Source organism: Manis javanica, chromosome 8 (genome assembly GCF_040802235.1).
Source record: "Manis javanica isolate MJ-LG chromosome 8, MJ_LKY, whole genome shotgun sequence".
NCBI lineage: Eukaryota > Metazoa > Chordata > Mammalia > Pholidota > Manidae > Manis > Manis javanica.
The window spans coordinates 13690112-13714098 of NC_133163.1; the positions used below are offsets into that span (position 1 = coordinate 13690112).

The 23987-nt window shown below is 44.1% G+C and overlaps 1 protein-coding gene across 4 annotated transcripts in view; it reads right to left on the reverse strand.

Moving 5' to 3' along the window:
- Window positions 1-1081: 1081 nt before the first annotated feature.
- The window catches only part of TDP1 (tyrosyl-DNA phosphodiesterase 1), an 88747-nt gene continuing 65841 nt past the window's right edge, over window positions 1082-23987 (reverse strand). For 2 of the 4 annotated variants that reach the window (XM_073241987.1, XM_073241988.1), the window contains 2 exons: window positions 16404-16512; window positions 1084-7789 (listed from right to left, as the gene is read on the reverse strand). In XM_073241987.1, coding sequence (XP_073098088.1) covers window positions 7716-7789; window positions 16404-16512 — 183 coding nt within the window. In that variant the 3' untranslated portion in view covers window positions 1084-7715. Of the gene's footprint in view, window positions 7790-16403; window positions 16513-23987 lie in introns of all 4 variants that reach the window. The other 2 variants (XM_073241989.1, XM_073241986.1) reach the window with 2 other exon arrangements.

The following is a 23987-nucleotide window of genomic DNA, read 5'->3' on the forward strand; positions in this document are numbered from 1 at the left end:
CCTGTTATGGTTTCAGAGGAGATCTGGAAGCAAGAGCTTGTTCTCACGATCTTCAAGAAGGATACAACCTTAGGCAGGCTCACCTACCTCTTTGAGCCTTAGTTTCTTTCTTTGTAAAATGAGCTTCCTCCTGGGGTGAAATGTCGACTCACCCCTGTGGTTTATACTGACTTGGACTCCAACCCCATCCTCAGTCCCACTAACCACCACGAGGACCCATCCTTCCCAGAGGCAGTGGGCACAGACCAGGGACTCACAGGGCTGGAAATATACAGGTGAGTCACTCCGGGTGTGGGTGAGACTGGGCCCAGGGGTGAGGCCTTCCCTCTGAACAGAGCCCCCTTCTGGTGGCAACAGAGGCCTGTTGGCCACCCTACTACAGCCTATCTTCGCATCTTCCAGAAACAACTGGCACTGAGTAGTTTAGAAGCAGGATTTGTGGGAAAACACTAATTTTTCAAAGGGCACGGTTTTCACTTGGTACACCTGAATTACTATTTTCTAAGTGCCCCAGAGAGAGACTGCCAGCTCCAAGCACTGTACTTACCGAGAATAAGAATCTCTGTAATTTATATTTATGGAGACCTTGTCAGTGTTTAAGAGCACCGCTTCATTTGATTCTTACAACAATGCCATGAGTCAGGAAGGAGGGGTGTTATCCCCACTTAACAGATGAGAAAATGAAGACTCAGAGGCATCACATGACGTGCGTAAGGTGTCAGTGTGGAGGGAGCAGAGCTGGGACCAGACAGCTTGAGTCCTAAGTGCCTTGGAGCGGACTCACCCCTCAGGTTCCGTCAGATCTCAAGCCATCACCCAGGTGGCCATCTGTCTTTGTTTAACATGGCTGAATTAGCAAACCTGGGAAGGAATATATTTTATATTGTAGCCCTGAATGCATTCATAGATGTACAAGTTGAAACAAAAATAACCTTACTTTGTGATACAGAGATATTTTCTACTATATTTCACTTAAGGGTGCTGGTCATAACCTCCCCTAAATTGACCTCATGATTCACGGAAGGGTTGTGCAGTGCAACTTGAAAAATCACTGTTCTAGAACACTCAGATTACAAGACTCATTTATACAGCTTTATTGAGAAACTTGGATTTTAAAATTTCCTTCTTGGTACCAAATGTTTTCACTCATTTGTGGAGTTTAACAATAAAGCAAAACTGAAGGAACAAAACAGCAGACTCCCAGACTCCAAGAGGGGACTAGTGGTTACCAAAGGGAAGGGGTTGAGGAGGGCAGGTGGGGAGGGAGGGAGAAGGGGATTGAGGGGCATTATGATTAGCACACATAATATAGGGGGGGTCACAGGAAGGCAGTACAGCAGGGAGAAGACAAGGAGTGTCTCTATAGCATCTTACTATGCTGATGGACAGTGACTGCAAAGGGGTGTGGGGGGGACTTGATAATATGGGCAATGTTGAAATCACAATGTTGCTCATGTGAAACCTTAGTAAGATTGTATATTAATGATACCTTAATAAAAAAATTTTCCTTCTTGGTTGCCTTTAGCTTTTAAATAAAATCTGCACGTCTGTGCACACTATCTAAGGATGAGGCACAAGAAGGTTCCTCTAGCACAATATCAATACTTCACCTAGAGATGCTTTGTGCTCTGGATGGACCTCAGGCATCTTCCACTTGACTTTGAACTCTGCCCCTGCCCGCCCCCAACCCCCTCCAGTTTGCATCAGGATAACACGTGATTCAATCTGGCCAATTAGGTGTGTGTGTGGGGGGGGACTTCTGCTGGAGCTAGAGAAAAAGAAGTCTTTCCTCTGGAATGACTAGCTGGAAGTACTAATGGGCCTGGAATGGGTAGGGGACCGCAGAGGAGGGCAATTTCAGCCTCCAGGTGGAGGGAGTTTGCTTGAGAATGATGTTCATATTCTGAAAGCAGAGCTGAGACTTGGAGATAGTTACACTGTGATCCCCTGGCTTCAGCCTTCACTGGATTTATGTTAGTCTCTTCCGCTGCTTAAGCCTAAGTAATCTGCTTTGAGTAAAAGCATCCTAATGTATTCTTCCATAAAAATATTAATGAAATATTGAATAACAAATATTAGAGGCTTTTAAATTTTAGTCAGTATCTGAAAAAAACACAATTAGCATTCAGCTGTCATGTTAATTTTTAAGGAACTATAAGCAAAGAGTCACCCAGAGACTGTACAGTGGTATCACCTGTGTCCTCAGAGCCACAAAGGGATATGCACTAGTGTGTGGCCTTGACCCTCATTTCTCCCTCCCTTAACGTGAAGTCACTACTTCCTGTCCCACAGTATGCTGCATAGAAAGTTACGTAGGATCATAATCCATAATAAATTCCCTATGAATGCAGTTTCTCCTTTGCATTTCCCTTCTGTGTTTCTCCTTATTCTTGTGTATTAAAAAGAGTGGTCCAGATGCCTTCCTGTTGTTCATAATTTTCAATGGCGTTCTCTGAAAAACTGCTACAAAGGAAGCAGGAGAAACTGAGCCAAGTACCTTAGGCTGATCAACTTTGGTCAGACTGTAGTTTCAGAGAAGCTGCTGGTCTGAAGAGAATAAAGTGTACAGTGGACGCAGTAGGATTCTGCAGTGAGACTTGCCTTGGGACTCTGTAAGATAATTGTGCCCAGACTTGCAATGCTTTGGTCCCATCTGCTCACCACCTCTCATTGCTGCACGAGGCATCCTCGTTCCGTCATTTCCCAGCCCCTCATTTCCTGGGCTGCCCCTCCTCCTCCCCCTCTCCAGCATCTTCTCTGTTGCCTTCTGACGCTCAGCCTGATCCCTCTTCTGTTTTAGATCTAGTCCATGGAAACAACAGAACATTCTTAACGTGGCAAAGTTTTCAGCCTTGCATGCTCTCACTTGAAAGGTACCTGTGCTTGTCAGGCTTTGGGTTTAATAATCCAGTGGCTCGGTCCTGCATGCTAATGTGACATTTAGTGGTTGACTTTATGCACCGCTAGCTGCTTCTGTCACGCCAACCATGATTGGCTGTTACAGAGGCTGAAAGTGCATCCGGTGTTGTGGCTGCCGTTATGAATCACACACACAGGGCCCGTTTCCTGGCTGGAGCCTGGGAGCATCTGCCACACTTGCTGCCTGCTTCCTCACGGCAGCACTGTCTGGGTGCAGATACCAACTCTGGCACTTGCCAGTTGTGTGACTTTGGACAAGGAATCTCCTTAGTTTCTCCATCTGTATGATGGGGGTAATTAATAACAGTACCTCCTGGACTGGGTCACTATGAAGATTCAATTAACTAATACACATAAAAGACATAGAACAGTACCTGGCACACAGCAAGTGCCTAATACTTGCTGGTCAATGCCACTGCTCGGGGACCAGCATGGGCAGACTGCCTCCATGGGGAGCCTGGTCATGTGCACTGCTGGTGGCTCCTGGGAGCAAATGGCTGCATTGAAACCCATTTCTGATCTGTCTCATCTTTTGTTTTGTGTGTGAATCCTATTACATAAGCAATGGTCAATCAAGACATTACTAGTTGATGGAAAGATAGTAAGAAATTATAGTTTTGTTTGTAGTTCATCTTGGATGGTGCTTGAAGTATGTGGGCTATTACACTTAGAAAACTTGAAGATTTTATCATAATGGGATCTGACCTTTCAATATTTTAGATTTAATCCTATACAAATTAAACTTTTATTTCTGCCAGTCATGAGTTCCTGCACAGACTTTTGTCATACTTTGTCATTATGGTATCATCCACCTGTCAATATAATTGCTACATGTTATGAATAAAGAATTTCTATCTAACCTTTTTCTTGGAGGTATTAATCACTTAAAAGAAAGTATTCTCAAGGAATTCCCTTCCTTGAATTAATAAGGAAGGGGGTACAGTTGTGATTCTTCTGTAACGAGGGAAAAAGTCAAATGCCCTAAGATTTGAATCAAACACCCAGATCATCCCAAAATGGTTCACAATGGATCAAATATTAGAGATCATTTCCCTTAGAAAGTAAACTTTTAATTTAATGTGGAAAAAAAAGTTGTGACAAAATCAAAGATCCACATCTTAAGCACACTGAATCTGGTGCAGAAACCATATTCATTTGAAAAGTTATTCAATATTAGTAATTTCTATTAAGGATTTCTCTATAACTTCCACACAAGAACCTACTTAAGTGAAGCTTGGCCCTGCTGCTCACTGTGGATCTCATGGACATTATTTAACAGAAGGCTGACATGAGGATTAAATGTAAAGCACAGGAGCCTAAACATAGGAAGTGCTCAGGAAACACTGGGTGTTATCATTATTGTGGTAAAGTGGAAAAATACAGCCTCCCAAATCACTGAACTTTAAGGCTGATTTCTATCAATTACAGCTAAAAGCAGACAGCTTCTCCCAGGAGTGTGATGATAAAAGGTAATAAATCTCTTCCCTCACCCCAAGAAAAGAGCTGGTGCAGACCATTCCTCTCTTCAGTCACCATGTGTCAGAGTTGGTAATTTTCTGCCTAAATATTTTTAGGTCTCCCAAATGCCCAGTCATTCAGAATATTCTGCTGAGATTCATCATCGCGTACGAAAACCTCATTTAGACGTATGGCTACATATATTCTTCTCTATGAAAGGATGTTAGGTACAATTTCAAAGCAGGAGAAACCTTTTTATGAAAAAAAGGCATTGGATCCTTTTGTCCCCATGCAGAGAAACTTCTTAATGAGCTGATAAGTCTCCTACATCAGTTTATGAAGAAACAACAGACTGGATTCTTTTATGTGGAGGTGTGCCCACAGTAGGTATAGAGTCACTGGATAAAGTGTTTTCACGAGATGTGGAAGGGCAGGAGGAGGTGAGAAAAAAAGAATAAAAGGTGGCATTACAGCTACAGGCAGACAGAAGGGAGGTGAGACTGTCTGGAGTTAGGGGGAAATAATTATTAAAGCCCAACCAACCTGAGAATAATGGAAACAGTTTTCCCAAACATTAGCAGACATGTTTGATGATGCTTTTTGTAGCACTTTGGGTAATGTGGCCAGTCCCATTTTAAAAAGATCCAGATGGGGTAAACCACTTGCTTTCTGTTCTCAAGCACATGGTACTGACCCTGACTGTGTTGGCCTGGCTCAGCCCTGCCCTCCCGGGGCCCACGCTGACCAGGGCCAGGAGCGCAGGAGGCTCTTAGGAGTTGGGTATGGACACCTACCGAGCACACACCTCTTGACCATGGACTTCCCCTAATGTCACGTTGACGTACCTACCCAGCCAATTGCATGAAACTTGTCTGTTTCCAGATGGGCCCTCTGGGTCCCCACTGGGTCTAGAGGAAGCTTACTCCAAGTGTGGACTATAGACCAGGGCTGGTCTGTGATGAATACAGAAAGTAAAAGTGAGCATTTAGAAACTTTCATAGCAATGTAACGGTGCTGTGACAGTAAGCACCTGATTCTGTATTCTATAGAAGTATGTGTCTACAATGGATTGAGGGGGTGGCCCATCTCCTAAGATGCCATCCACCACACTGCCCAGAACCTTGACCATCTGGCAGCACAGAACAGGCTCTGGGTGCTGCAGGATCTGTGTTCAAACACTGGTGAGAGCATTTTCTGGAGGTATAACCTTGGACAAGCACTTTACCTTTTTGAATCCAAGTTTTTCTTACCAGGAAAATGAAGATAATTCTAATGAATCAACTCTAACAGCTGTTCTAAACACTTTCACGTACTAACTAGACACCCTCAATAACCCTCTGCAGTGGGTATTACCACCACCCCCACTGCATAGTTGAGGGGACCAAGGCACAGAGATGTCAATTAACCTGGTCTAGGTCACAAAGCAGGTTAAGTGGCAGAGCTGGGATCCAAACACTGGCAGCCTAACTCCAGCTCTGACCCACTTTGCAGTTTTGTGAAGCAGATGAGCAATGTCCCTGGGCGACCCCACGAGGAGCCTGCCTGGCAGACCCCCATGACTGCCAGCTGTCCATCAGCAGCTGCCATTTTGACAGCTGGTCCTGAGCAGCCCAGGCTTTTGGAGTCCTGCTCTGAGCAGGCTGGCTACATAGTCACTTTAACACTGTCCAGGCCGGCTGGGAGGCTCTCCGTGCACTGCCTGGCAGCTCATGCCGCCCCTCCCTGGATGGGTCCCCCGTGCAGCTGATGTTCATGGGTTCTTTGCACAGTCCTTTGGTCACACAACCCAGACTGCTGGGCTGGCCCCACCACTACATGCGCCTCTGCTGCCAGCCCGGGGAGCCCTCCCCACTGCCTTCTGGGATCCTGCAATGTAGGGTTTGCCTTCTAGGAAGAAGGCAGGGTCAGAAAAGACTTAAACCTTAATTTTTATCAGCCACAGAATGAACTGGTTGAACTAATTTGGTGGCTTTTCAATTATAGGAAGGAATAATCAATTACAGTCCTCAACGGGAGAGGGGGGATGGAGGGGCGGTACACTGCTGCATCTCCTACAGGAAATGGACTACATGGGCACCTTAGCCTGTAAGAAACCCTCATCGCCCTGAATTCTTGCTTTTCTTCAGTGGACTTTGTTCAAACAACTCCTTTCAACCACTTCTTTTTCCATAAAAATAATATTCCTCTCCTTTGTTCATTGGACTTGCCTATAGGTTTGCCATAGTGTACATGTCCCCTTTGCAATTCTCTCTTTATGAATAAACCCATTTATACTGGTAAGATAATTTCTTTTTAAGGTTAACAATCCAGTATGTAAAATAGGTAAAGCCAAGGATGCCCTGATGGGAGGGGGCCTGCAGCCCCATCCTCCTGGATTCCTCCTGTCGCCCAGCGCCCTACCCCACCAAGTTCCTATGGTGAAAATCTCAGGCCTCTGAGGAACAGCTTCAAAACCAAAGAGAATCTACATGACCTAGGAGAGTCTGAGTCCTACGTACAAAGTAGGTACACATGGCCGGAAGACACTCAAGGCTTTGAGCCCAGCCAGCTGTATGCCAGGGGGACATTCAGAACCTTTCTGGGCTTGTTTCCTCACCTGTGAATTGAAGGCAGCAGATCAGGTCACCTTTCAGGGTTTCTTCTAAGGAAAATACTTGTGTGCTTCTGTACGATTCTATGAACTGTCTCCTGTGGAGATCTGTGGGGATGGCGGGAACATGCATCCGCTGTGGAAAGGTGGGTAGTCCGGTCAAGCGGGACCCACCTGTAAGTGTGGGGCGGCCAGTGAGGGGCGGGGGAGGGTGAAGAGCCTCGCGAGCTGCAGGGCAGTGAGGGACCACATCCCTCCTTGTGTGTGGAGTGTAGCCAGCCCGCCTCAGTGACAGACCCAGGTACACCTGCAGACTCACAGAGACACGCCGAGAAAGCTGAGGGGCCTGGCTGAGACAGCAGATGGTCACGCTTCTCTGACACACTTCAGTTGAATGAAGAGCATCTTTCCGGATGGAATACAACATAGTCAACCTTAGATTCAGCAGAGCTGACACCACCATGAGATTCCACATTACTGTGAGGATAACTTCATGTCTTTATATTCTCTTAACATGGTGAATTTTAATAGCTTTCATACCAAAGCACAGAAAAGTGAATTAGGAAAATATCTTTGTTTAGTGAGACTGTTAATAATGACCAAAGTATAACCAACATCCATGTTCACAAGAGAGACTTTTGCAAAGAGTTTCATAGGAATGCAGATTAAACTTCAAGGGTAAACACCCAGTACAAACAAGAAAGGGACTCAAAGTCTTACACCTAAATTCCATAGTGCCTTCAGGTTCTCAGGAGGGAACCCACATGTTCCCGTGGGTATCTGGTGCTTTGACATAAGGAATGTTCCAAATCCATGGCCGATCTGAGGGGAGAAAAATATTACATGTGTAAAATATTTGAACAAGATAATAGAAATTTACTCACCTGATAGGATAAAACCACTTGAGTCTACAAATTTTAAAGCATCTTTCCTAAACCAACCCCAGACAATAGCTCATTTCAGACAATGGCTTTAGTAAGGGTCGTGTTGAGACATGGGTGGTGAACACAGAAGCAGGCAAGCAGAGACCTGGAGGTTGGGGAGCACAATCTGGCTTGCCACTTACACTGACAAATCACTTCACCTCTCTAAGCCTCTCTTTCCTTACCTTTATGTCACAAAGCTATCGTAAGGATTAAATGAGATAAATCTGTGCAAGACACGGTGTTTAGGATAAAGAATCTAACAAAGGGGAGCTATTATTTTCTTCTTTTAAGAAGCTGGAGAAACCCACGGTAAGAGTTGGTACAGTCAAGACCCATTTCCCTGCTCTGGTCATGGTCACATATGACCAGGATGCCCCAGATCACATCAATGAGTTGTTTTTGTTCTGTTCCTTAAGGTTAATCAGTGAAGTATGATGTGTCTGTATATGATTGCAGACCAATGTCAAAGAAGCAACATGCCTTGAAATGATACAAAGGAAAGAACACTGAAGACCAATATTCAAATCCTGGCCTCATCCTTCTCTGCACCCTAGGGAAGGCATTTGGATTTTGGCCACAGGTTCCTCATCTGTGAAATGAGAATTAACTATATTGTGAATCTATGTCAGCGAACACCTGTGGAAGTCCCTGGAATGTCGTGGGTGCTCAAAAAATGTGAACTTTTCCTTCCAAGTCATGTTTCAGAAATTGGAACAAATAACTTTACCATACACTGTTACTGTGAGAGGTCAAACCATTTCAAAAGAACCATAATAATATGGGTAGAGTGTAACTACAGTGCAAGGATTAAATACCAGTCCCTGTGTTATTTGCTCTGCTAATTATAAGACACAGCACCACTGACGGGCTGAGTGCTTAGAGTGGCCTGGCCACTTAGCAGGTCTGCTGAGAAGGACCATCAGCTGGAGCAGCTGCTCAGCACTGCACACTGACCGTTAGGGAGGCTTTCTCCTCCTGCACAAAGGCAGATGGTGGCCCAGAGGATGGAGGACTGCTTGGCAAATGATGTGAGGCTCTTCTTACAGCTCCGCTGCTGGTGTTGAATAATCAGGACACAAGCAGTGGCAGCTGGCAGGACACACGGAAGAAGAATGCCAAGGGAGAAGCAAGTCACCAGCACCCTGGTATTGTCTTTGGCCTTGAGACGGTGTAAAAGCATGAATCCCTTTTTAGAAAGCCGGGTACATGCTTGTTTCATGAAAGGCTGAGGGCTGCAGGGCGGGAGCACCATGAAGGTGCTGGACGCGCCCAGCGACTTCCCTGGCCTCAGGAAAGCACCCTCTCTCTTCCTCTGCAGACGCCAGCTTCTGTGGCTGGATTTCTCCACATTTACCCATCTTTTCCTGCAACCATAGTAACATGGGTAGGGTGCAGCTCTGTTGGGTAGCATCAGCTCTGCGTCATCCTCGAGGCTGAGGCTACCTTGGTTCCACTGTTCGAGTAGCTGTTAGATTCTTTACCAGTGAGGGGCTTGTGAAGCAAACATTTGTTAGTCAGCCAGTAACTTCAGGGGGACCGCTTCATTCATTCCTGTCCCCCAGAATTAGCCAACAGTGACCAGGTAAGGACCCGGTAACCATCCTCCCGGCAAATCCCCTGATGCTCGGCTTTATAAACGAGCACATTCCTGTACCTCTGGGCTGCTCCTTTCCCATGCTGGCTGAGATGCCTGCCCCTACCTTGTGGGAAAGCCACAAAAAGGGCTAACAGGAAGGGGAAGGGACAGTAGCTGTGAGTCTGTTGTGTCCCTATACCCATTACTACTAGAGAGCAGCCTTAACCCTACTGGCTTAGATGAAGGCCTGTCATAAGCAATCCTCCTGTAGTGTCCCAGGAGAGAACTTGCCTCATGGTATAGTTATGCATGTATTTGAGATACTTGCTGAGCACTGGTTAGATGTCAGGCACTTTGTGGGACAGAGCCGAGGGGCCCTATTAGTTTACAGTCCAGTGGGGTAGGCGGGCAGGCGGGCAGGCAGACAGGCATGCCACAGTGCTGGAATTCTGAACCTCACCATGTCTACACAACAGTTCCCGAGGCGATCTGACAGAAGAATGGCTGGTGCTCTTTCCCAGGACCCACCGTCAGGGAGCTTTTCTCAGTAGGTCTGGGCGGGCACCTGGTAATTCGTGTTTCTACCATATTGTGCTCTTGACACAATCAGAGTTTGGGATCTGAGGTGGAAGGAGATGAAAAGGTGGCCTTTTTCTGGAGTACAACAGAAAGATTTAAAACAGCATGACATCAGATGTGTGTGGGAGCAGCGCAGAGAACGGCGTCCAGCAGGAGGAGACCGGAACCAGGCAGATGAACAGGCCACGCAGTCCAGGTGAGACACGAGGAGGCCACGCCAGGAAGCTGGGGATGAGGGCAGCCCGTGGAGTTTATCTCCATGTGCCTCTATCCCATCTGTCTCTGTGGTCAGGGACTCTGTGCACCTTACACCTCTTTGTAACTCCACAACTTAGCCCTCCGTGAGCAGGAGGCACAGTGTAAGGGTGAAGGGGTGTGGACACAGGACACAGGCTGTCCAGGAGGCCCTGACCAGGTTAACCTGAGGGCTTAGGCTCCTGTGTGTAAAGTGGGGGTTATACCAGCACCTATACGGTGGCGTACTGAGGATTCAGCAAACTAATTCATGTCAGTGTTCACAGCGGCTCATGGCATGTAATAAGGACTTGGTGAGTGCTAGCTGCTATTACATTGTAATTACCACACTCAACTCATAGTGGGTAAGGACTGTCATGAGCCTACATGCTGTCTAGGTCCTAAGAGGTTCTTTAACAACCAGACAAACCAAGTAAAGTGTAACATCCTGTTCTACTTAGCCAGGCAGTAAGCTCTTTCTCCTAATCCTCTAATAAATGCCCCTGTATTAAGGACTTACGACTCTACCTGTACTTACCCCCAGGCCCAAACACACATAAATACATTTCTCACTGTCTTCTTTTTAGGGGAACTTGATATACCACCTCAAGAAGCCACTGCCACATGAGCCATCACTTGTAATTCCCTTCTTATATCAGGCACAGACCGTGTGTGTGTGCGTGTGTGTGTGTGTGTGTGTTACGGTGTGTGATCACAAAGAGGTGAGAGGTGAGCCAATTAGTAAGATTTCTGAGGCCACTTTACTTTAGCCTACCCTGAAATCAAGGCATGTATAAAAGGCTTGCCCACATGCAATTTGGAAGAGAAGCTCAAAAGTATTTTACACTGGGTTACCAACCTAGTAGTAACCCAGTCATTTGTAATTACACTATCAGTGTTATCTAAAACCCACTAACACTCTTCTCAGTGAAGAACCCCCATGTCAATCTCTGATTAAAATAAAGCAAAAGAGAACAATCTACCTGGTGGGAGGAATAATTCAAATTGCTAAAAGCAAAATACTTATTTCAAGATAATCTGATAAATTATTCTTTTTTACTTGGATAATTCTAGATTTTCTTAGGCTGTTTACAAAGTAATTTTAAAAGCTAAGCTGGAACTTTAGATTCAGCCTTCTGTTTGTGCCATCAAACAAAAATAGATTTTACTAAAGGAGATGATCAAAATTATGTCTAAAAAACATTTTGGTTGTTGGTTATATGAGTACATAATGTCCCCCATTTTGCCTCTTAGCCCACAAAGCCTAAAATACTTATCTGTTCCTTAAAGAAAAAAGTTTGCTGACTTCTACTTTTGTAAAAATATCATTTTTTTTCTCCAAACTAATGTAGAAATTCAATAAAATCCCAATCAACCCCCCACTAAAAAAAAAAAACAAAACATTTTGGTTGCCTCATTAAAAATAAAATTTCTAAAGATCTTTCAAAAACAGGTCCTTAAAAATTTAAATGAAACATAACAAAATGATTTTAAGTGACCTACCTCTTATGCACTTTCTCTGAATTAGAAAACTGAATCACCTGTTTCTCTTACAAAAATACTTTATGAATATGAATATTTATTTAGCAAGGTCTCTGATAGTCTGGATGAAGTTTATTCTTATACTATCTTAATGCAAGGAATTATTTTAAATTAAGCAAACAGTAGGGGGAATGGTAAGCCATTTGGAAACCAATGGTTTTAAAGCACTTAGAGGATTATATACACTATGTATGTGCTAAATCTAATCATGCATATCTCATGTGCCAAGAAGGTTTTAGGGACCTCTTCTGCAGGGCAATTACATACACAGCCTATTAGCTTAGCTCTAGACACTTAAAACTTTAAAAAATTTGAAATATACCTGCAAAAGATTATATACAACCTGGCAGATACCAGTTTAACTAGATTAGTAATAATCAGGCAGACTGATGGCACGTAACTCCTTATATGATGCAGCGAGAACACCACAATGTCACCTCTGCAGTATTCTTGGCGGAAGTGCATAATCTGGATCTAATTATGAAGAAAGAGTGGACAAACCAAATGTACACTGTCCCTCACAGTCTATAAAATAACTGGTCTGTGCTAGACAAAGTGTTAACATCATAAAACACCAACAAAAACCTGTGGAACTGTTCCAATGTCATGGAGACTAAAGAGACATGCTGGCCAAATACAACATGTAACCTGGGAATTCTCTTTCGCTATAAAGGATGCTACTGGGGCAGCAGATGGAATCTGAATTAATTCTATAGATTACAGCATTCAGTCAACGTTGATTCCTGATTTTGAGAATTGTACTGTGGTAATATAAGAGGGTTGTCTTTATTTTTAGGAAATACTTAATTATTTAGAGATAAAGGGGGACATCATGTTTGCAACTTTCTCAAATGGACCCTAAAAAAGTTAACATGAGAAAGATCATGCAAATTAAAATACTGACATTTGGGGAACCTGAGTGAAAGGTATGTGGGAATTCTTTGTACTTACAACTTTAAGTCTGAAATTATGTCAAAAATTGAAAGAATAGTATACATATGCCACGTGTATTAAAAAAAGAAACAGACCACTTTTAAGAAAAAGGAAAAATTATAAAGAATTATAGTGGACCCTTTGAACAATACAAGGATTAGGGGCACTAAGCCCCCACCCCCAAAAAACATGCACGCAGTTGAAAATCCACGTATAACTTTTGACTCCCAAAAACTTAACTATAAGAGCCTACTGTTGACTGGAAGCCTTAGTGATAGCAAACAGTTGATTAATATATATTTTGCGTGTTTTATGTATTATATAGTCTGTACTCTTATAATAAAGCAAGCTAGAGAAAAATATTGTATTCTCCAAATTGTCACAAATCTCCAGAAAATATTCCAATGTATTTATTGGGGAAAAAAAAAGTGTGCATAAGTGGATCCATTGCAGTTCAAACCTATTTTGTTCAAGGGTCAACTGTAGAACTAAAACTTTGAAGCTCTGTATGTTCAATTACTTCTTAAACTTGACAGAGAACGTACTAGTCCACATAAAATAGGCTTTACTTAACCTTACTTCCTTTTACTCTCTCAATAGTGTAATCCGACAACAAAAAGAATGTAAGTTAAAAAGGAAGTGCAAATGCTTTTAGTACAGAGCTCAGGGGAGACCGCATACTGATCTACCCCACTTTCTCTTCAGGCTCAGGGTCACACAGTGAGTGGGACATACAGGCATAATCCATGTTAGGTTTAGAAGGTTGCTGACTGTGCTTTATAAAAGCGTTCTTTTTAAAACTATAGCTCCTATTAGAAAAACGAGGTTGGGTAAGTATAACTTCTCAGGAGAAGAGCACTTTAAACTTCATGAAGGCCAGAGTTCGCGTTTGTTTTGCTCACTGACATTCCGAGCACCGAGACAGGGTCTGCAAAGAGCTGGTTTCTCAAGAACACAGCTGTGGGGGGAGTAAGAAGGCAGCAAGTACTGCATGAGGCAAGGTGCACCTGGAGCTGGGCTTTAATTTTTGCTTTATTTTAATTTCTCGGTTTCAGAATGTCTGATGGTCACTTATATTGAACTGGAATTTATTTACAGCAGTGTCTTTGCTATGCTTTTTGTACAGTTTCGCACTGAAAAAATACTGAACAAGATTTCAGATGTGTTAAGCAGTGGTTTGAAAATCGCTTTTTTTCAAATGAAGGGCTTTTCAAATGTTCTTAACCACTCACTTCTAGATCTTGCTAAGGTGCCTTATTATATAGTCCACATGACCCCCTTGAATGTTAGCTAAATATGAATTGGTGATATCTGAATTATTGGCGTTATTCTATCTGCTATTGAAGCAGTGTGGAAGGTAAAGTACTACTGATAAAAAATAAAATGTTCCAACCTTTAATTTTTCAAAGGAAATGCATAAAAATTAGAAAATGCTGCTAAACAATGGAAAGCATTCTGCTTGCTGGTGAAATAAAAGATTCATCATTACACGGTCTCAGACACCACCAGCTGTAAACTTTTAAGTTCTTGGGAACGTTTTTTCATTGGAACTGAAGGGACCTCATGATATTTTTAAGGCTCTTCTATCTGTTCCATTCTTGCTTTCAAAGTTATTTGGAGATTAGGATTTAACTGCGGGAGAGGAATTCCAGCCAAGGTTCTCGGCTGGGGGTGGTGAGTACAAGGCCCAAGGCCAAATTCGAGGAGGCCAAGCCTAAGGCCATCACAGGCAGTCCCACCTCCAGTATGTCTACTCAGGAGAATTCACGTTGAAAAAAATAAGAGGGGAAGAGAGAGAAGGAACGCGAAGAACAGAGAGAGGAAGAGAGGGCGCAGCATGAGGCCAGAACGGGGCAGGGGAGGTCTTCACTGTCATGTCCTGTGATGCTGGTGGGTCAGGGACTGTCCTGAACATGCCTCTTTTCTCCATCACCGCACCACAGGGAAAGGGAGAAAATGAACACCTATCCACTACTATATGGCAGGAACTGAACTGGACATTTTAAATAACAAACAATGGCTGGCATTTGACTGCTAATTCTGAGCTAGACACTGTGTTAAGGGCTTTATAGATACCATCTCAGTTATTCTTCCCAACACCTCTAGGACGTTGGCACTCTTATTTTCTCATTTTGCAGACAGAGACACTAAGGCCTAGAGAAAGCAAGTAACTGTCCAAGGTCACTTAGTAAGTTGTGAGGCTGGCACATAAATACAGCCTGGTTCTAAAGCAGGGTTTCCATTTGTGTGTGTATGTTGTGGGGAGTGGTGGCCACAGATTCCTTCTAATACTGACAAGCCCCAAATAATCTTGCTAGTGCAAAATGAATATGCATTAATATACAACGAATTGAGAGAATTCAAAATGTATGTGGCTTGGAAAGAAGGGGAGACAAAATGCATTTGAAAATTTAGTTATCAACACAACTGATCAGAGATAAAGTCACCTGCAAGAGGCAGGCGGGCACCTTGACACCATGACATAGTGTTAACTCTATCAGCTGTGCCAGTACAGTCTAAGAAATGGGTGCGCTGGAAGGTGGAGGTTTGGTTCACCCCAAGCCAAAAAGGGTGAGTGAGGGTGGGAAGTGGCTAGAGCCCACCCGGAACTGTTCTAGCAGGAGAGGGACCCCTGGGCAGGGCTGACTGCTGGGAACCAGAGATTCCGGAATGTTGGTGGAGTGATGTCATCAAAACTTGCCAATCACAGACCAAATTTTCACTGTTCAATTTATCCTTTGCTCAAAAGGTGTAGATTTTAATTTGGCGACCTGTGTAGGCCTCTATCTGCCAGGGGAAAATATGCGATTGTGGTGATCTGAGCGTTTGTCATTTTAAATTAATAAGCCTGTCCTGGTTATATATCTCCTCCTGTGTGAGTCTGGAAAGGGTGAACTTGCCTCAAAGACATTCTGGGCCAGGCACAGCAGCACCACGGCTGGGATGGAGGTGCCCCCTGTGCCAGCCTGCCTGCCTCCAGAACACCGTGAACCCCAATGGGTATGCCACCGACTTCCCGGGCAAGCGCTTGTTTGGTCATTGCCTTTAAGGATGTATGTCAGGGTCTAGCACAGCAGCTCTCAACGTGTGGCTGAGGGCCTTCCTCATCAGGGGGATGGGAAAAGATGTGAGAAGTCAAAATTACTTTCATCATAATATTAAGCCATTATTTGTCCCTTTCACTTTCCAATGAGCGTAGAGAGGCTATAGGATATGTGATATCAAAACAATAGCTATGAGAATCTAGCTCTTTTCCATTAACCCAGAGAGTTGCAAAAATTCTAAATAATGCTCACTTTTTTTTTTTAAATGGTCATAAAAAATATTACATAGCATCATGGGTTTATGACTATTATTTTAAAACAAATGAACATTAAAAAATTTCTTGGTTTTAATTTTTAATATAGTAAATACCAATAGATAAAGCTGTGATCCTTAATAATGAAAGAGTGCCAAGGTGTTCTAAGACCAACAGGTGTGAGAACTATGGCTCCAGTGGCCTGACAGGCCAGTACAGGAGCCAGAGTGTTTCCAGAGTGTTCTATGAGCCAATCTACCACTGAGAGACTAATGGCTTCTCCTGGGCACTGTTTGTTTCTGCTTTGGTATGTACACCCATGGAAAATCTCCTTCACCTGCGTCTTACCTTTACTTCCATACAGTTCTGGAGGCAGATCATACGGCACGGGAAAGGAGGCTGCTGGCTCCTGGCTCCCTGAGAAGAATTTCTGCTTCACTTTGAAGCTGTCCAGGCCCTATAAACACACAGAAGGAATCCGTGATTGCACCCCAGTTTCTGAAAAAGATCTCAAGAAGCAACTGTGTCTTGATGGTACTCACAACATAATTTATTTCACAACTATTTTCAATGTTTGATAGGTCAAATATATTTCCAACTCCCCTAAATTAATCTTTCCTAAAAATAAGGGGATTCAAATTTTGGGAGTTAAATTACAACAAAATTCAAAAAAGTTTGATAAAGGAAATATACAAGAGAAACAACTTTGGATATTATAGCCCATTTCTATTAACTGCTATATACAGTTTGCAGGGAGTATGTAGAAGGCACTGTATAAAAATACCTCAAGATACTTTCAGTATTGCTATAGTAACAGGCTGCTTACACTGGTCTAAGAAATAAAAGTTGTTTTCACATAGAATGAAAGCATTCCAATATAATGTGATAGGAATATATAAATGAAAACTCTTTAAGACCCACCAAAAGGGAAGGTTTATTACAGAAGCTCCAGAATAGGGTATTAATTTTAGATCTTAATCAGAGTTCAAGTTAAGGTTCTGTATCTAGGCCTACATACATAACTACCATTGCCTTCTAACACAGGTCCTGCAGTTTAATACGTTAGCTTTTGTTCTCCTTGTGCCTCCACATACTGGGCACCTTCTAGTCATTTTCACGGATTATCTGGTCACCTTGTTTGCAAGTCTGTCCATCTGGGTCTCATTCCTTCTGTCCACCAATCCAACCCATCTTTCCTATCCTAAATACCCACATGTCAAGCAGTACTAATGTCACAGGAATGCATACAAAGAGCTAGGCCTGCAGTTCTGGGTCTTAGTGATCATGTCAACTCAGTAGGGGAGGCTGCTCACACGCACGGTATTTGCTCTGGCATTTACTGAGCCACACGAATGGCTAATGTGTGAACTCATTCATTCAACACATTATTTCTTGAATCCCTCTTCCATGTCAGGCATGGATGCCAGGCACTGAGTATATAGGAGTTAGAATATCATTAGCCCTGTCATCAAGGGTGTGCAGTCTGGTGGGGAGACATTAAACAGATGTACTGATAAAAGTAAAATAAATCTGTGATAAGTGCTCTGAAGAAAAACAGTAGAGAACTAGAGGAGAGAAGTGTAGGCCTGTTTCAGACTTGTAGGGAGGGGATGGTCAACTGAAGCCTCTCTAAACAACGACACTTAAACTCTGAAAGATGAGTACGGCTTGGTCAGGTGAGGTTACAAAGGATGTTCTGGGTGGAGGGAATAGCATCTGCAAAGGCTCGGAGGTGGCAAAGAATATCCATGTTCCAGGAACTAAAAAGAGGACCAGAGGGACACTTGGCCACTTATTTACTAGGCCTCAATTTCCTCATTTGGAAAACTGGAATAATATAGCACCTGGGTATTGCCAGATTAATGTTTCTCACTTCAGCACCCAGCTTTAAGTCCTGCTGCATAGCTGATGGTCAAGCAACCTGAGCTGTAAATTGTGTTTACTTTACTGCTTCATGGGCTTCTGCATTAAAGCAGATGAAATAACATGCATGAAAGTGCTTTGTGCACATTAAGAGCTACGGAAAGTTATGGGTTTATAGCACTGATGAAGATGGTGGTTAGTTATCAGTGAAAGGCAGTAAAGGACTGAAAAGGCAGAAACGACCTTTCACCAGCTACAGAATAAGAAAAGTTTTGTAGAAAATACTTGAAAAATGGGTATAATTTTGATAAACAGAAAAATGGCAGGGAAGATGGGGAGACTAGCATGAGCCAAGGTAGGACTGGAAAAGCCCGGAGCGGGCACGTCCGCGGACAGGGAGTGAGTGAACGGGGTGGAGCAGGAGGGCTGGGCGTCGGTGCGGAGGAGGGGCAGGGCCAGACTGGTGGGGGTCGGGATGGGAGGCGGCATGGCATCTGCGGCTTGTACCTGCTTAACTAGGTACAAGTGCCTAGTCACGGTGCCTCAGGATGGGCAACGTGGCCCAAGGCAGAGACTGTCTCTCTGTTGGGGGCCTCATTGGGAAGATACGAGTCTTGAGCTGCTGGGGCTCTCGTGTCCATTGAACCGAACTCTTACAAGAAGGCTGAAGCCCCTGGATTCAGCCCTGCCTGAAGCAAGGGCCTTGCCCTCCGTGTTTGCCTCTTACACTACTTGGGTCAGTTCCGTCCTTTACAGGACCCCGGTTAGAGCACGGCCTTTACTGTGATACACAGCGAGGAGCTGCAGAAGGGTTCTGAACAGAGAAGTTCCACTGTAAAGGCAGACTGGCACAGACTGGAGGATGGATCGGACTGGGCACTGCCAGAGTCTGAGGACAGAGAGGTATTGTAATTCCAACTCAAACAAGCAGATTAGGGAATGGGAATAGAGATACAAATTTTACGTATCATCATAACAAAAGCTGAGATACAAATGAAGTGAGTTTGTATGAGTGGGACTCAGGAGAAACAGAAAAACAAATAGATTTGAAAAAGGGAAAATAAAAACTAGGGACCTCTGGGGGCAGAGGAGGAAGGGAACAGGGAGACCAAGGCCACCTGGAGGAGGCCGCTGCAGCCTCTCCCCCACCCTACCTCCTACAGAGCACAGGGCGGCTGGGCCAGCCCTGCAGCAGCCAGCACCGGGGGCCCTCCTCACATCTTCTGACGTATTCGGGATCTCAGGATAATCCTAATAATCTCCCACTTTGTATATCATTTGCTGAGTGCCTCTAGGTAAGCTACATAACCTTTCTGGGCTTGAGTTTCCTCATCTATTCAATGTCTATGGTAAAGATAAGTCACTTAGAACAAGGACTGGTGTGAGAATATAAATTCGTATAACATATTCAGGCTCTTCTTTGTGACATAATTATTCCTATTTTACAGGGGAGGAGATAAATTTGGAGGTTGAATAGCTGCCCAAAGCCACACAGCTATTCTGTGGCAAGGCCAGAAACTGAACTCCGCTTCTCTGATTCTTGGTCCTATGTTCCTCTACTAAGTGAACAAACGGCTTTACCTTCACCCACCAGGAGCCATGACAAAGCAAGTATCCCTTGAAAACTTCAGAGGCAATACTAAGGTAAGAGAAGTCAAGATGAGCCAAATTCTGGAAATCTTGGTTCTTGACATTTTTAGAAGGAAAGAGGCCAGAGGTTGGGAGATAATACCCACTTAATGAGCATTAAATCCCTTTATGTAGTTTCCAGGTAAAAATGACTTCCCTCTTCCTTAGCTCCTAGCCTATTTCTGTTATTTTTCAAATGCATTATGGCAAAGAATCAAGAGTCTTTACAGCCTGGACCCAGATCTGCAGCACCGCATGTTTCAGAGCTCCATCCTGCAGTGTCTGACTTCACTGGTAAGAAGCTTCGAGCTATCCATGTTTGACAGGAAGAAGTATGTTTTTTTTTTCTTGAAAGGCATTTCTGATCCAAATTCTATGGTATTATAAGAAAAAACAAGTGCCACTTTTCCCTTCAATCTGGATGTCAAGTAATTTGAGGCTGTCTTTTAATTATCATTATTTATGTATCACAGTGGTATCACTTGGCATTTCACAAAACAGAGGAAGGCACCCTCCCAGGCACAGACACTCAAAAGACAGTTAAGACAATACATTTATAAAACACCAGGTGAGAGGGTGGACATGTATCACATATGAAAAATTACTAGCTTTTTCCTTCATCAACTTTGGGAGTAAAAGAACTCTTTATCACTATGATAGATTAGGTTTAGCAGCTTAACTCAATCATGGAGAACAAGAAACATGCTCACATTTCAGTTAGAGATGTAATTTACTTTTTAGTTGTATCTAACTGAGTAGCATCCTCAAGCAGTAAAATGCTATACCAGGTATCAAATGTTCCTGGGTAAAACAGCAATGGCAATGGAACCTCCTAGAAGGAGCACGCTTAGTCAAAGACGGACTTACTGACAAGGAAATTAATTGCAGGAAGGTGGCTGTCGTGTCCTTCCTGTAAGACAATATGTGATCAACAACTGGAAGTAGCTGCAGCTAAGGGCTTAGGAAAAGCTTACGGGTGTACCTAACAGGGCCAAAAGGATGGGCTTCTGACTGGCAAAGGCTGAATGGTTGTGCCAGCGTGGTAGAGCACACTTCAGAAGCAGAAAAAGTAACCCTGGGTGTGATGTCAAGATGTTGATTCACTTGGAGTTCGGTCTTCAACCTTCTGCTGAACTAACTGCTTAGTTTACATGCAGTTGCTCTCCTGCTAATATTAATTGCAACCTGTGCTCAGTACTTGCTAAGTTCCAGGCATTGTTGTAAATACTTTACTGGTAATAACTCTCAATTCTCCAAGGATCCTGTGAGTTAGTTACTGCACTGTCCCCATTACACAGCTGAGAAAAGGGAAGCCTACAGAAGTGAAGTCACAGGCACAAGGTCGAACAGCTTCTATGCAGGGTCCTGGTTCCACTCTCTTGTCATTTTGGCTACTCTAGACCCAAGGTCCCTAAATCCTCACTGTGTGCTCCGGGAGAGCTCCTTGGTCCCTGGAATCTCTCCAATGTGCTCTTCTATATTCTGTCTCTCTCCAGGTTATTTCAGAGTTTCTAACCGAGGCAAAGAACGGTAGCAAGGGATCACACAACTAGTAAGTGGCAGTTGCTGCCATAGCCAACCCCACATGCGCCAACCAACTTCTGCAGGTGACTGGAGCCTGGGGTGGGGTGGGGAGCACACACGAAGTTCAAGTCCATGGTGTGCCATGATGTCGCGTTTAAAGGCCTCTGGACATCATCTCCTGGGCCAAGAGGAGCTGCTGAAGGTTAATGGCAGGGGAATATGGACCCTGGTGGGTGGGCAGAGACACAGCTTCAGAAAGAGTAGAGGGAGAAGACAAAGACCTTCAGTGACAGAAAAATTCTAGCCAGGACGGAGGGGTCAGGATGTGGCAACTGGATGTGGTGGGTGTGAGGAAAGAGAATGGGAGGATGTGGCCTCATAGCCAAGTGGGAGGACACGAGGTTGGGAGGAAACACTGCTTGAGTCAGTGCTGTGCAGCTGTGGCCTGCTGGGAAGCCCTGAGAACTGCCGCCCAAGGGGCTGGGCTCAAGGCAGGGGTCAGAGGTGGCATGGGGAGGCTGAGATGGGGCTACTGCAAATGTCATCAGTTCCCCCAGCCAGGGCTGGTTACAACAGGAGGCACACTTGCAGTGTACACCATTTTTGGTGACAAGAAGACAGTAAGATAGTTTAACCAGAACAGAGGAAAGAGAGGGTAGAGATTTGAAGGCTGACAGGTCTTAGGGATTTGGCTGAAGTACTTTTGATTCTGATCACAGAAAAGAGGACCCGCCATCCTGCATTTTCCTGAGATATTCACAGAAACCTCAGGGTTTGGAATACCACTGCTCACCTTTGGAATCATCAGCTCTTTCCTATATTGAGATTTTCTGAACCTAAATGGATTAGTTTAATCTAAAAGTTAAATATACCTAAATTACAGGCACAACCCAATAAAAATTACACTTGATAAACTGACATTAGACCTCAAAAGAATAAAGTCCTTGATTTAAATTAACAAACACTTATTAAGCACCTACTATGCAGCAACAATAGCTAAGTGCTGAGTACACAAATGTACCCCTGACATTAATCTCTAAAGATCTTGAAAGTGCCCCTAATCAAAGAGAAAACTCTAAAAGCAACTTAGGTTGTCTTGAAATGATGTGTTTACTGATTTATTCATTTAAAGGAAGCAGAAAAAATGGGAATAAATCAATGTATGGTGACCAGGGACTTCTCAGCTTCCAGATCAATCCCAGAAGTTTCAAATGGCATCTTTACTACGAATGGGAAATGCCAGCTCTCCATCCACAGCAGTTTTTAGGCCATGCGGAGTGCCGCTTCACACGACCCTGGCTCCTGAGTGACAGGTGCCTATCACTGCAGGGAGAGCGGGCTGCAGGGCTCCTTGTAGGTGACCGCCTGTGGTGTTTGAGACCGTGCTGTTCTGGGCACAACTGCAACGCTGGCCTCCAGTCAGCATTCCGGAACATAATAATCAGGCTGGCCTACGGTGAAGGATGCAAGCGGCAACTCCGGCTGCTGATAGCTCAGAAATGTGGGGGTTTGTGATATGGGTTCTGCCTAAGAAGCACAAAAGTGCGCTGATCCTGAGAAACTGGATTTTGGATGATGTCCAGTCAGAAGAATGACTATAAAACAGGATATTAAGTGAACCTATTTGGCAAACATGTAACTAAAAGCATTAAAAGGCATGTCTTGCTAGTACTGAAGAGGGAAACTTGCTAGTACTGAAGAGGCCTTATAACAAACCATGCTCTTGTCAGTAACCATTTTTAATATCCATTTTCAAGATTAACCGATACAGAAATTCTGAAGACATCTATTAAGTGAATATATTAGGTCGGTATTTGTAAGAACTGACAGACTTCTGAGAGAGAGAGAGAGTGTGTGTGTGTGTGTGTGTGTATGCTTTAAGGTGAGCTATTCCATATTGCAAATAGCTGATGACAAGATTTGCTAGACATATTTAAGCACCTACTCCATGCAACACCCACTGGGCTATAAACCAGTCTCCACAGCTACTGTTTGCACATCTGTTTTTCCTCACACAAGGGCAGTGTGTCCTCCAGGAAACTAACAGAAGAAGCAACATCAACAAAGACTTTTACTAAGATCTTCCCAGGCACCAGGCCCTGGTAGAAGGCAGCTCACAGTCTAGTCAAGGAGATATAAGCTAACAATTACAATGCAGGGAATATGTGATAAGGCCAGGTTCTAGAAAGATGTGGGATGCAGAGGAGAGCCACCTGGAGTGGAGACAGCTAAGTGAGGTGGGCAGGTGGGCTTGGGGGAGGAGGGGTGTCTTTCCTAATAAAGTTAAGGCTGGCTAGCATGATGGTGTGATAGTAATTTTATGTAGCATCTTTACTGGGCCATGGGATACCCCAGTAACAATTATACATCACTCTGGGTATGTCTCTGAGGGTGTTCCCAGATGAGACTGGCTTTGAGTCGGTGGACTGATGATGGCAGATTGCTCTCTCCAGTATGGGTGGGAATCACCCAATCCATTAAGGGCCTGAGTAGACCCAAAAGACGAAGGTGACTGGGCTCTTTCTGCCTATTAGCTGGGACAAAGATCTTCTGCTCAACTCAGACAGGGACTGAAAGCACTGGCTCCTGGTTCAGACTTGGACTGGAACTACACCATCAGCTTTCCTGGGTCTTCAGCTCGCAGATGGCAGAGCTTGGGACTTCTTAGCCTCCCAAATCATGTGAGCCAATTCCTCACAATAAATCTCTTTCTAGATGTATCTACATATCCTATTGGTTTTGTTTCTTGGGAGAGTGCTAACACAGGTGCGCGCCTGGCTCATAGCATCACAGTTCTGAGTGAAATACAGGGATGCCAGGGAAGAGGTCAAGCCTGAATTGTCAGGAGTCAGGGCACCAAGGGAAATGTCAGCTGAGCAAAGGAGTCTTACAGGATTTGTAGCAGGGGGGCAGCAG